This window comes from Maniola hyperantus, chromosome 9 (genome assembly GCF_902806685.2).
Source record: "Maniola hyperantus chromosome 9, iAphHyp1.2, whole genome shotgun sequence".
NCBI lineage: Eukaryota > Metazoa > Arthropoda > Insecta > Lepidoptera > Nymphalidae > Maniola > Maniola hyperantus.
In genome coordinates this window covers 13,238,512-13,252,489 of record NC_048544.1, presented here as the reverse complement: position 1 = coordinate 13,252,489, position 13,978 = coordinate 13,238,512, and the positions used below count along the sequence as shown (strand labels likewise).

General features: G+C 41.2%; 2 protein-coding genes across 3 annotated transcripts in view; one reads left to right on the top strand and one right to left on the bottom strand.

Moving 5' to 3' along the window:
• The window catches only part of LOC117985477 (uncharacterized protein F58A4.6), a 138,214-nt gene that overhangs the window by 59,779 nt on the left and 64,457 nt on the right, over positions 1-13,978 (top strand). The window lies entirely within an intron of this gene.
• psidin (phagocyte signaling impaired) lies at positions 194-13,800 on the bottom strand. 2 transcript variants are annotated; one of them, XR_011237124.1, is made up of 13 exons: positions 13,636-13,800; positions 13,327-13,551; positions 11,984-12,177; positions 10,958-11,647; positions 10,259-10,469; positions 8,194-8,316; positions 7,213-7,382; positions 6,054-6,244; positions 5,157-5,287; positions 4,742-4,915; positions 3,902-4,116; positions 447-2,736; positions 194-379 (listed from the first exon to the last, which is right to left on the bottom strand). XR_011237124.1 is itself a non-coding variant. In XM_034972281.2 (12 exons), exons 1-12 carry the CDS (start codon positions 13,700-13,702, stop codon positions 2,380-2,382), a joined length of 2,748 nt encoding a protein of 915 aa, XP_034828172.1. In that variant the 5' UTR covers positions 13,703-13,800; the 3' UTR covers positions 393-2,379. The 2 variants fall into 2 exon arrangements, 1 of the variants encoding a protein (XP_034828172.1); XM_034972281.2 differs by lacking the exon at positions 194-379 and having other exon boundaries at positions 393-2,736.

Sequence of the window (13,978 nt, the reverse complement as noted above, 5' to 3'; positions counted from 1 at the left end):
ACTGATCTATCAACGCACAGCTCAAACTACTGGACGGATCGGGCTGAAATTTGGCATGCCGATAGCTTTTATGACGTAGGCATCCGCTAAGAAAGGATTTTTGAAAATTCGACCCCTAAGGGGGTGAAATAGGGGTTTGAAATTTGTGTAGTCCACGCGGACGAAGTCGCGAGCATAAGCTAGTCTAAATATAAAATGAAAAGGTGGCCGACTGATCTATCAACAGCTCAAATTACAGGGCGGATCAGGCTGAAGTTTGGCATAGCTATTATGACAAAGACATCCGCTAAGGATTTTTGAAAATTCAACCCCTCAGGGGGTAAAATAGGCGTTTGAAGTGTAGTCCACGCAGAGTGAATCGCGGGCATAAGCTATTCTTCTTCGCTCTGGGCTGGTTTCCGCACTTAAACGTTTCCGTCTGTTGTGCGTGGGCATAAGCTATTTACAAATAGATGATTACACTGAAATGGGCATATACAAGTACGCTGGAAGAGGTGTGCCATACAAAATGACAGTTATCTTTTGTGTCGACTTGAAGGGTTAGTCCATAGATGTCATCTCACTGACCGACACCACAGTTCACGACAGTTAGGGAACTTTTAACAAAACTGAGATCTATAGAGCGCACTTTGACTTTACTCAGACTTAAGATTGATTTAAAACGAGACAGATTTATGTGAGAGATATAGCTGTCTCGTTTTAACTTTGTCTTAAGACTAAGCAAAGTCAGAGTGCGCTCTGTAGATCGCACCATGAGACTTCATTGGCAGGCGTCAAATGTTCGTACATTTGACGCCGGTAGCCCTAAGGTAGTCTAATTTTTTTTGATTTTATGTTAACATAGTTTATATTTGACATATCGTCGATTCAGGCTCAAATCGAGAGTTCCTTCACTCCAGTTGAATCTGTCGCGTTGCGACACTCTTGGAACCAACACACGTCGCGTAGCGAGTCATAAGTCTGCCTCTACCCTTATTCGATAAACAAACATAACAATATAAAGCGTATGTACTTGTATGTCTTTGACACCTACACCAGTAGGCTGGAGCAAAATGGCAGATTATTTACAAGATATGTAGAAAAAAACCTCTATTTATAGTCCGTACATAATGACTCCTCACGCGCCATTTTAACTCTATGGGTCAACGGTCATGTCAAAAGTACGGTTCACCTTTAAAATAAGGAGTAAAATCGTACTTTTGACATGAATTTGACGCAAAAGTTAAAATGGCGCGTGAGGAGTTAAATTTTACGCGTTGTATGGTCCAAGCTCTAGTACCGCCAGACGTTATTTTGTGAGAAACAAAGTGTGTGGGATACAGTAATGCTTGTGTGTACTTTTAACGTACGCGTATCTGATAATCCTGAGTATCATAATATAAAAATTACGACTCAAACGACTAAGTTTATTAAGATTAAATATCTTATTTTTTGCTAGCTTTAAAGCGTCTGGCGGAAATTCCGATCCGATGGGAAGTGTCTGGCAGAATACTGCCATAATAGAATATCAACTATTAACAATATTCTGTAAAACATGCATAAAAATTAGCACTCTCGTGACAAGTCGATATGGCAATGGGGGTATGAGGCGAGGGGACGCTCCGCACGTCATCCGCGCTATCCGGGGCTGTGCGGGGCGTTTCCACACCGATTGCCATGTCGACCTGTCGCGAACTATAGGTATCAGGTAGCTGATACTTATAAATTGGCCATCAGCACAAGCTAGCAGATAAACGTACTTTAAAATACACACTAACACTACTCTACTACCACACATTTTGTTTCTCAGAAAAAAAGGTCTGGCGGTCCTGGGATCTTGCTCTATTTAAGGTGGAAGACACGGTCTGCCCGCGAAATTCAAATTTAATTTGATTTTCGCAATTTGTAAGTTAATACGACATTCGGGCCGATTCTCTTGTACACAACCTCTAAACTAAACTAAATTAACAAGTCTAAATCTAGTGCTATCCTTTTCCGCAAGCAACATTATGAAAGGGATAGCAATAGATTTAGACGAGTCATTTTAGTTTAGTTTAGAGATTGTGTACAAGAGAATCGGCCCCATTGTAGGCTTATAGCATTCAAATTGAGCCCCTAGCAGTCTCATTTTCACAGGCTTATATAAAAATCTTTACTTCAAAGTGTCCAGTTTAAGAAATTAATCAAAATAATGAGTTTGAGGTGAGGGAACTGGACACTTTGAAGTAAAGATTTTTATATAAACCTGTCAAGATGATATTGCTAGGGGCGAAATTTGAATGCCATAGGTCTACTTTGCTGCATTAGTTTACAAAGTGTGAAAAACCAAATTAAATTTTAATTCGCGGGCAGACCCGTGTCTTGGGCCTTAAATCATTAACTGTATTATAAAAGGCCACATTATTGTAAAGTTTTTAAATATTTCGACTTTTTCTTTAGTATATTCTTAACATCAGCGAATGTTTCGTGGAGTCCATTCTTTAGTTTTTGTTCTACGGGGCACTGGTATTGTTCCGAGATTTCTAGTTTTGAAAATTCTTCCTCTATGTTAAGTCCGTAGTCATACAACGGCCATTTGTCGAATATGTCCTCTAGGAAGCTGATAGTCTCTTGCACGTCGTCGTTGAGTTTGCTCAACGTTTCCGTGGTGAGTATTTGGTCGGGCGACTGGTTGGTCTTCTTTTTGGATTTCTTCGCGTTGGTCGGCGCCGACAGTTCGTTGCATACGCCCAGGAGAAACGTGATAACGCCTATAAACTGGAGAAAATGTGCATAGTAAGTAAACAGAATATCAAAATATCAGAATATATAAGGTTTAAACTCTGGACAAGATGAGGAAAAACTAGGATTTTCTGTAAAATGCGCAGCTGCGCGATAGCGGGAGAATGACAGCTACAATGTCACGATCGCAATCACCTCTGATTGGTTGACGCTCGCTCACTATTGGCTACAATGCATTGTTGCAACAAGAATCGCACAAATTCAGCCAATCACAACAATTGAGATTGTAATAATGATTGATGCAGGTTTTAGACAATCGCCCTACAATCGGACCATATAATATAACTAACCAGTGGGACCGATTCTCTTGTACACAATCTTTAAACTAAACTAAATTAATAGGTCTGAATCTAGTGCTATCCTTTTCCGCAAGCAACATTATGAAAGGGATAGCAATAGATTTAGACGTGCCATTTTAGTTTAGTTTGAAGATTGTGTACAACGGAATTAGCCACATTATAACACTAAGCATTGCATTGCGACTCCCCGTCTTACAGTTCTATAAGTTCTTAAGTATGGGTTGCCTGGATCACTTTAGTGATAAGGTTTTTTTTTAAGTGTATCCTGAATTCTTGCTCTCTGTAATTGTGTAAACAATACAGTTGTTTTAAATTAAATTAAACGTAAGAAAAGTAAATTCATAATTTTATTCCCCAGGCTGTGGAAGTGGGGTCATATGCAGTAGTCGCCTGAACAAGATGAGCAAATGTTGTGGAGGGAAAATTTTCCAGGACACATGTGAACAAAATGAGCAAACCAGGATTTTTGCACCAACCTCTAAGTACTTGGAGAATGTTTCTAACAACTCCCTCAGCCCCTAGGCCAAAGTGGCTGGGACTTTTTTACTAGTCTGGACTAAGGAGATGAGCAAACCAGGAAGTTTTGCACTAATCCATACTAATATTATAAATGCGAAAGTGTGTCTGTCTATCTGCTAGCTTTTCACGGCCCAACAGTTCAACCGGCTTTGATATAATTTAGTACAGAGTTAGCTTACATCCCGGGGAAGGACATAGGCTACTTTTTATCCCGGAAAATTAAAGTTCCCACGGGATTTTTAAAAAACCTAAATCCACGCTGACGAGGTCGCGGGATGATGGAGAATGTTTCTGACATACATAACAGAAAGTTTTGCACTAACCTCTAAATAATTGGAGAATGTTTCTAACGACTCCCTCAGCCCCCAGGCGGTGGTGGGGGGCACCTTCTCCAGCAGTTGCCTGGAGGAGACGAGCAAGGCGCGCAGCTTGTCCGCGCTGTCGCGCCCTCTTACGCTGTCGCCTGAACACAGCTCACACACCATGGTGAGGACGCTCGTGTACAAATCCCGATATGGCACTGGAGAGCTTACGAAGGCTGAAAAGATTAATAAATCAATCAATGACTGTACTCTGTACTGTACTCGTAGAGAGAGCCAGTGCGTGCCAGACTTTCCTTGGGAGGAACGTTTGTTTGGATCATGGCTTTGGGAGATAACAGGTAATAAATGTGTAAAAAATCTTTAATATTCTATCTATAATTTTCTTTGCACTTGTCCAGTACGCTTCTGTGCTTATATTCGGGGCAATATTACTAAACTTACCAGTAGTTCTAGAAGGGAAAGGCGCGAATATGCACAGCCAGTTCATCGCTTTGCTATTATTTTTTCCCCTTCTCCGCCACGCTTTCATCCTCAATTTCAATGTAATATAATCAATATAATCAATCAATCAATCAATCAGCCTATTTGCGTCCACTGCTGGACATAGGCCTTCCCAAGAGTATATAATTGTAATATAATTAATATAAACTCACCAATAATTCTAGAAGGAAATGGCGCGGATATACACAGCCGGCTCATCGCTTCACTATAATTTTCCCTACACTTCTCCATCGCGCACGAGAACGCTTCGATGCACGCCTGCAACTCCTCAAGTTACGCGCGCTTCTCCGCCACGCTTCTGTCCTAATTTTCGACGTAATATAATTTATATAAACTCACCAATAATTCTAGAAGGGAATGGCGCGGATATACACAGCCGGCTCATCACTTCGCCATACTTTTCCCTACACTTCTCCATCGCGCACGAGAACGCTTCGATGCACGCTTGCAGCTCCTCCAGTTGCGCGCGCTTCTCCGCCACGCTTCTGTTGTCCGAGCATTCTATGCACAGCGCTGCGGAATCACAAATTTAAATATTAAGTGAAACTATGATATACCTTTTCAAACTGTCAACTGTCATGTCAAAAGTACGGTTCACCTTTAAAATTAGGACTAGAATCGTACTTGTGACATGAAATTTGAGACATAAAGTTAAAATGGCGCGTGAGGAGTTAAATTTTACGCGTTATAGTTATACCTATCTTATTTATTGACATTATAGGTTTTTTTCGTGGTAGATCGTAAAATAACGCACCTATGGAAGAGACGAGGCCGTCTTTGAGTCTGAGATAGGCGACGTCCTGCTCGAACGTCCGCGCTTTGAGCTCCGGGTCCGCGCACTGCGGGGGCTCCCAACTTATTATTGCGTTCAGGTCACGGTTGTCACTGGAAATGGGGACAAATTAAATTATGAGCAGGGCCATAGACTTATCACTAAACTGAAAGACGTACCGCAATCGTTAAGGGCCTTCGAAACGGTCAAGCGGCTTGACGTCCTTGGACCAGCTGGGCCCCGAGCCAATAACACATGCTTGAAGAAAGATCGAACCTATATCGCCTTGTTCCCGTACATCATCATCACGATCAACCCCTCGCCGGCTCACTACAGAGCACTTCCCACTCTCAGAGTGTGAAGTGTTATGGCTATAGTCTACTACGCTAGCCATGTGCGGATTGGCAAACTTCGCACACCTTTGAATACATTATGGAGAACTCTCAGGCATGCAGGTTTCCTCACGATGTTATTCTTCGCCGTTAAAGCAAGTGATATTTAATTGGTTGACATTTGTACATTGTAACCCTGTGCTTAATTCCACTAGCATCTCGGACGTACCATACATATACGCATAGGTTTTAACGCGCTTTTGTCACTCTCATCTAAATATATAAAAGGAAAAGGTGACTGACTGACTGACTGACTGACTGATCTATCAACGCACAGCTCAAACTACTGGACGGATCGGGCTGAAATTTGGCATGCAGATAGCTTTTATGACGCAGGCATCCGCTAAGAAAAGGTTTTTGAAAATTTTACCCCTAAGGGGGAGAAATAGGGGTTTGAAATTTATGTAGTCCACGCGGACGAAGTCGCGAGCATAAGCTAGTCTTTCACTATAGGCAGATCATATTGATTCATAATAAAGTAACTCACACGGGCGGATGTGGCAACCTCGCAGGCGCATGCAGCGGCGCCGGCGGTCCGGCCAGCAGCGGCAATAAGGCACGTTCCCGTCCCGCCAGCGCGCACCACGCGCACGCGCCCAGCCGCGCGCCCCACGCGCTCAGTTCCACTAGCTTCTCGAATGTTCCATACTTGTACGCGTACGTCAAATGCTCCACACTCTATATGGACAAGAACAATAATTAATGACATGAAGGATTTTGTATGGACCCCGTCCACACCGTCAAACAATCATAGGATGTTTCAATGAATATATTAAGGGTTTGCTGCCTTTTAAAATTTTATTGAGCTTTGACGTGAGCATATAAAATTAATACCGTAACGGCGATTACGCACTGCACTTCCGTCATCCGAGTTATATCCGTCATCCGTGAGAATACCAGCGATTATGTACGACATGTCATAAGCTCCCATACACAAAAATGAACGTATTTTCACGGACTCGGATCGGATGCGTGCGTAACCGCCGTAAACATGTTTTCAAAAACATTCGAAATTCAATACGAAAACATAGTATCATTTGTGATTGGTTGCTGACTTAAAATGGTTAGCGCCCACTGAGATTTTTGTCTCTATCATATGGGATTTTTTATTTTTTTTTATACGCTGCGGAGACATGGAATTTGCGACTGGTCGAGAAGAAGAAGATTGATGCTCTGGAGATGTGGTGCTGGAGGCGAATGCTAGGAGTCTCATGGACCGAATTTCGTACCAACATCTCTATACTCCAAGAACTCGGCTTTAAAAAACGACTTTCGTCGATAGTACAGAGTCGCATATTAAAATTCTTCGGACACGTCTCCCGGCGTGAGAGTGACTCCATCGAGCGTCTTGTCGTGCAGGGCAAGGTGGAGGGCACCAGAGGACGAGGAAAGTCACCCATGCGATGGACCGACCAAATTAAGTCTGCTGTGGGCGGTCCTTTGCACGAGTGTACCAGGCTGTCGGCCAGCAGGGAGAAATGGCGAATGCTCGTGAGGCGTATAACATCTGCCCTCAAAGACGTTGCTTCGTGATGACCACGACCGCTCTGCCAAGAGTGATACGACAAAGAAGAAGAAGATCATATGGGATTACGTAGCAGAGAGAGCGCTATAGTAACTTCTTTCCCCGGATAGGGTATAGTTACCTCTTTGGCGTAGTGCTTGTGGAAGGCGTGCACGTCGGCCAGCAGGCGCAGCGCACGCCCGGGCGCCAGGCCGGGCGCCGTGCGCGCCGCGTGCACCCAGCCCAGCGATACCAGCTGGATGTGCTTGGGCTCTAGCCGCAGGTACACCGACTCCGCTGCCACCGCGTTACCTGGAGAAAGATCTCGAACGTGCATGAAGAAGAAAAACACCAAAAAAACACTTTTAATTTTTTTTGTCTTTGGCACGGCTTTGCCAGTAGGATAGTAACTAGCCACGGCCGAAGCCTCCCACCAGACAATATAGTAATCATAATGTAAATACTTGAAATAAAAATAAACTTGTAATGAATGCCTGTTACTAGCAGTGGTGTGCAGGTCATAGAGGCATAAATGCACTGCGTACCCCAGTTGTAATAGCTCAATGCATATTTTTCATTATGCCATTTACCTAACTAATGCCTACCCGGGCTTAAAAGTGTATGCACGCCACTGGCTACTAGGTAAAGTAAACTTAACAATTCATTCATTGGCAATTGTGTACGTTTTTATAATAAGCTCCCAGAATAAATATTGGAGATGCCTCTCAATAGGTTCAAAGTTTTTATAAAATACTAGCTGATGCCCACAACTTCGTCCGCGTGGATTTACATTTTCCCGCAGGAACTCTTTTATTTTCCGGGATAAAAAGTAGCCTATGTGTTAATCCAGGGTATAATCTATCTCCATTCCAAATTTCATCCAAATCCGTCCAGGCGTTTTTGCGTAATTGAGTAACAAACATCCAAACAGCCACACTTTCGCATGGATTAGGATTAGGATAAGTTCTCCATAAAGTTCTGAAAGGTGTGTAAAGTATGCCAATCCGCAATTGGCCAGCGTGGCAAGCCATAACAACGACTCCTCACATTCTGAGAGGAGACTCGTGCTCAGTAGTGAGCCGGCGATGGGTTGATCATGATGATGATGCGAACTAGAACATACCCAGCACATGGTACAGCGTGATGAGCAGCAGCTTGACGTGCACGTTGGAGGGAGAGTTGTGCAGCACCAGCTCTAGCAGGCACAGCGCTTCTACTATGGGCGCTGCGTCTTGTTGCTGCAACGCTGTAGGGGTGAGAAGGAAATTAATCAACTTAAAATATTAAGATGGTGGAATAAATGTTTTATCGACCGAACTTATCGTTATAATACATCGTTTTATAGTTTTCTTAAACTGATTTAAAAGGTAGTCCCGCAAATACGGTATTTGACAACTAGTAAAATCAGTAACTTTTTATCAAACGTCAAAACGCGCGCTTAGTATGCGATATTCTATGAAATACTGGAATGTGGCGTTACATCATAATGACTTACTTTTTTAGTTTAATAAATAATTTAAAGTGGTTATTACACTTAAAACTAACAAAGGACGTGGATTTTACGTATTTTGGAAAATGCTCTATTTAATAATCACTGAGAAATAATTTATTTTTATGTAGTCAAATACCCAATTGCTAATGCGCGTGGCCGCCATTTTAGTGACGTCAGCACTAGACTGAAGTGTCGAGCTGATATTTACTTAAATATACGTCAAATGACGTCATTTTGATGGTTCCAGCGCAATAGCAATTTGCGGGACTTATAAATATGTCGAGGATGCTCCATCGAGAAGAGCCAGCGTGAAACTAACAACAAACAGCGATATGATATGTTCAGATAATTGCTTCAAAAGTGGCCCGAAAAATAGAGACAATTAATTGTCTTTACCATTTCAAATTAGTCAAATTTTTACTTATTGATGATGTGTTAAATTTTATTTTAGAACTAGCTGACCCTGCGAACTTCGTTCCGCCTAACAGTCGATTCAAATTTTTTTTTTTTTTTTTAAATATCAATTCACTATCAGAAATTCTAAAATCCCCACGATTTAGGACTTCAGTACTTTGCAGCATCAGGATTGAGGAGTTAGGATCCGAAGTTCAATGATGTAGCCTATGCTTGGTACCTAAAATAATTTTGCATCATCCGCAGTTCCTGAAACATTATAGTTTAGGAGTGCTGTACCCTACATCATCGGGGTTGAGGAGTTGAGACTTGAAGTCTGAGAATAAAGTCGTTGCTTGGTACCTACAATATGAATTCACTATGAACACTTCCTGAATCTTGATAACTCAGGCGGGCAGTAACCCTGCAGCATCAGGATTAAGGAGTTGAATCCAGAATTTTTTATGTGACCACCACGAAAACTTTTTTTGTTGATTTAAAAAATATATTTGCAAATCGGTCCAGAAACCTCGAAAAAATCGATGTAGAAAAAAGAACCACCTCATTTTTGACAGTCGGTTAAAAACCGATTACCTTGAAATATTTACGGAACAATTTTTAAAATATCCCCTTTCTAACAAAAAAAGAATGAATGAAATCAGACTACGCGTTAATGAATTACAACTCAGTATACATTTTAACTTTCATCCCCTCTCCTACGGGAACCATGCTGAATTTCGGGATAAAAAGTATCCTATATTCTTCCTCATAGTATGACCTCAAATCGTACCAAGTTTCATTGGAATCCATTCAGTAGTTTCAGCGTGATGCGCGGCCGTGATACAGACAGACAGACAGACAGACAGACAGACAGATAGATAGACAGACAGACAGACAAAAATGAAAAAAATTACAGTTTTGTGTTCAGTATCGATGTACCCATGTAGTGCCCTCGAAAAAAAATTTCAAAATATCTTCAATGTACAGAATTTGACCTGTTACAGTTTTATTATAAGTATTGATTGATTGATGATTGATTAATATTTTGGTTCTCATTATTAAAAAATCGAATCTCTTTACTGTTGACAACACGAGGTTTTAAATATTTTGCAATCGTTATTAAACTTTATGTTCAAGTGTTAAGGTTTATAATAAACTGAAGTTGTTGATGTTATAAAACTTTTTTCTACGTTTTATTGATGTGTGTATGTGTGCAAACCTGGCCACTTGAGCGATGTTGCTCGTGATTTATCATCTATCCTACTACACCAATGAGTAGCAAGCAAGAATTTAAAAAGTGTACCTGCATAGAAATAGTGATGAGCAGCGAGCGTGCCGTAGCCGTCAGCCGGACCGAATTCCGTCAGCGTGCCAGTGAGCAGACGCTGACTGACGCAGCGTAGATACTGTCTGCGCAGAGTGGACGCTACTAGAAGATACTCCTCCGCCGAGCCCAGCGGGGAGGTCAGCCGCCACGCGCACAGGCACGAGATGTGACGCTGGATATCATCTGGCTGGAGTGTAATATTCCAATTAGTATGCCTGCTGCGCGATTGCGGGAGATTGACAGCTACAATGTCACGATCGCAATCACCTCTGATTGGTTGACGCTCGCTCACTATTGGCTACAATGCATTGTTGCAACAAGAATCGCACAAATTCAACCAATCAGAACAATTGAGATTGTAATAATGATTGATGCAGGTTTTAGGCAATCGCCCTACTGGTTTAAAAGTAGTGCTTGCTCAAATATGTAAAACAACCTAAGGATTCTTGTATTCATTTTATTAAAAAAATCTAGTGCCGTAAGACCTATTCCACTTCTTAATACGCCTTACTCACCATCTTGAAGGGGAAGCTGGAAGAAATTTCTGTTTAGAGATAAGCATTTCCAATGGTTACTTGATTTATTATTACTACAATTTTTTTGGTACATGAAAAATAGAAATAAAAATTGTAAAGCAAAAAGTTAACCAATCAAACATAATGATTTCATACTCACAGACTCAGGTTCGCTATTTTCATCAAAGCCCAGACACGTCAAAAAATCTCTGCACGCGTCTTCCCTCTCCTTCTGAGGGATCATCGCCAAATATGGCTTGAGATCAGGCACCGCACAGGACTTATTGGCAAACACTCTCAAATACTGAATACATAAAGCTACACTACTACCAATCAACGCAGTAGGGTCTCCATCCACCGACAACCTCTTCCAAAGTTCTAGTCTAGCTAAATAAGGACCTCGTAAAGTGCGTCCGGAAGACATACTCTCGACTAATTGGCAGATAAATTCGTGGCACTTCTCCGCTGAGTCATCAACATTATTGTCTACATCACACTCGTGTTTCATTAATTGGAAGACAGAGTCCAAATAAGGCAAATAATAGTCCCATCTATCCTGGTTCTCCCATAGCAAGTCTTTGCATAGTAAATTTAACCGGTTCCATTGGCCGAGTTTCTTCAGGTACGGTATGCAAGCCTGGGCCGTGGAACCTGGAACTAGTAGAGGGTATAGTGGGCCTTCAATGAAGTTGAGGATATCCTCCCATTTTTCCTGTAGCTCTAATATCATGATGTACAAGCGAGCTTCCTGCTCCGCTTCCATTTTATTGTCAGATATAAAGTTGTCAACCATTCTTTGGGCGAGAGCCAAGAGGATGCCCTTTTTTGTAGCATCCTCTGCAGTTTTCGCCTGCAAATATTAATATTCCAAGTTTGGACTCGTGGAACACAAAACATATTTTCAGACATTTGGAGAGTTACACAAAAAGAACCTTTAAGTTATCATCAAATTATGTCTTACTAGCTGATGCCTGCGAAATTGTGTGGATTTTGGTTTTTAAAAATCCCTTGGGAACTCTTCGATTTTCTGGGATAAAAAGAAGCCTATATCACTCTCCAGGTCTTAACTTAGCCCATGCAAAAAACACGTTGATCCATTGCTTCTTTGCGACTTGATTGAAGGACAAATCAATAAACCAACAAAAGTGTGTTACAGTAAAGTAGGTAAGGTAAAAAATGAACATACCTGTAAGACAATGCTCATTACAACCCAGAAGTAATAAGGATTTTTAGGTGCAATCTTGTACAGTGCCATGGCAGACCTCTGCTGTGACCGGTAGTCCCCGACCCTTACGTAAGACATAAACAGGTGGGAGTGCAGCTCTTCACTGGTTGGATCTGCTTTAACTGCTGCTTCATACAGCTCACACACCTTTTGAACTGCAGAATACAAGTATATAATTGTTTTGTTGATACATTTATCTTGAAGAAGGAATAATTTATTTTATTAAAGATGAAAGTTTCTCTGCATATTGTCCCCAACACAGGGAGGAACGTTCAGCGACTATGAAGTTTGGATCATGATGGCTTTGGGAGATAACAGGTAATAAAGGTGGAAAAAAAATTACGTCAAAGTATAAAGTACCGTGCGTAACTGCTCTTAGGGCGTCTTCAAATTTGCCGCAAAGTGCCACGCGGAGATCAGCGCGACTGCAGCGCTGCAGCCGCGCGCGCTCTACGCGGCACTTTATGACAAATTTGAAGGCGCCCATAAACCTGCATACAACAGAATTAGCCATATTGGAAACCTACATACTAGATTGAAAAGATAATTTATGCAATTTTACTTTAAGTGATAAGAAACTTCATTAGTTCAAAGAAAAAACAGATCGGTTTATTTCCATGTTTTAGTGTTGATCTTATAACAATACAAATTAAGATAGTTTTTCTTTGTATTTCTAGGTATTTAAAGTTTTTTCAACTATTTTTTGTTCATAATCTAGGGATTTAAAAAATTCCTTTTAATTTGTTATCCATTTAGGTATGATGACTTCTTATTCTAACGGTCTTAATAGGAAAAATAATACCAATGAGCCTCAATAGCTCAACCGGTAAAGGAGTGGACTGAAAACCGAAAGGTCGCCGGTTCAAACCCCGCGCTTTAGAACCCCACCCGAATTTTAGAGCATTCGCATCCTCTTCTTACTAATATTATATGAAAAGGACATGTACATAGTTTGAGAGTTTTAAGTTTAATTTAGAGCCATCAAACTTTAGCTGCCAGTCGCGAGCGTATCGTTTACATTTGTAGTGTGCACTAAAATTTAGTCTTTAAATGTAAAATTCATGTTCCGTTCTATTTTAGCAATATTAAAAAGAAAAGGATGCAGATACTCTAAATTTAGTTTAGCGAAAAACAACGGAATCAGCGCCATTACTTACATGAATCTAGTTTTTAATACAATAAAAATTTTAATGGGCAGGATTTTAACCTGCATTTCTCTCTGTTTTTGCAGTCCAAGGCATTCCCAGGGAGCCCGAGGGAGATGAGAAAAATTATTTAAAAATCTTTCAAGTACCGGTACTTACATTGCTGCGACTCCCTGTACAGTATAGTCATAGCTTGCAGAGTGGTATCATCACTAGGTTTCTCGTCGGCCAAAGCTTGCAGCACGGCGTGTGCCTCCGGCCCTTTCCCTAACCTAAACATCGCTAGGGCCTTCAACGCTCGGGCGGCTTGTAACGAAGGACTTTTCTTCAGAACCTTTTCCGCCTCTTGCAAAGCCTTCTTATTGTTACCATTATCTAACCAGTCTGCAAAATACATCCATATTCACATATTATTTACATACCGAATAAATTCATAAAATGTTAGTGTAGGTTACAAATAACTTTTACCGTATATCGGACGCAGTCTTCGCTCCACGATACCGCCGTTATGCGTGTGCTGTGGCCGTACAGCCATTTTTCATTTATAAAAGTGTTTTGCCGCAAAATCAAAGCCCCTTGGAGTCTTTTTATAGCTTTTTTCACCACAGTTTTCACTTTTTCGTCTGCACTCTGCACGTTTGTTTTGAGATTATCTATGGCCTATGCTTGACAGTTGACAGTGACAAGTAATAACCAGTGTTTCCACTTACGATTGTGGTTTCAACCTAGTTTCTGGAGGAATTCATCCTAAATTACCCTAATATATTTTCAAAATACCCTTGTTTATGGTGCATAATTTTATCATTTCTTG

Coding starts and splice junctions, on each gene's coding strand:
- psidin (XM_034972281.2), bottom strand. CDS start 13,702: ATGGCTGTACGGCCACAGCACACGCATAACGGCGGTATCGTGGAGCGA. Junction 11,648..11,983: donor TAATGAGCATTGTCTTACAG/GTATGTTCATTT, acceptor TAATATTTGCAG/GCGAAAACTGCAGAGGATGC. Junction 2,737..3,901: donor CATTCTCCAATTATTTAGAG/GTTAGTGCAAAA, acceptor CATTTTCTCCAG/TTTATAGGCGTTATCACGTT.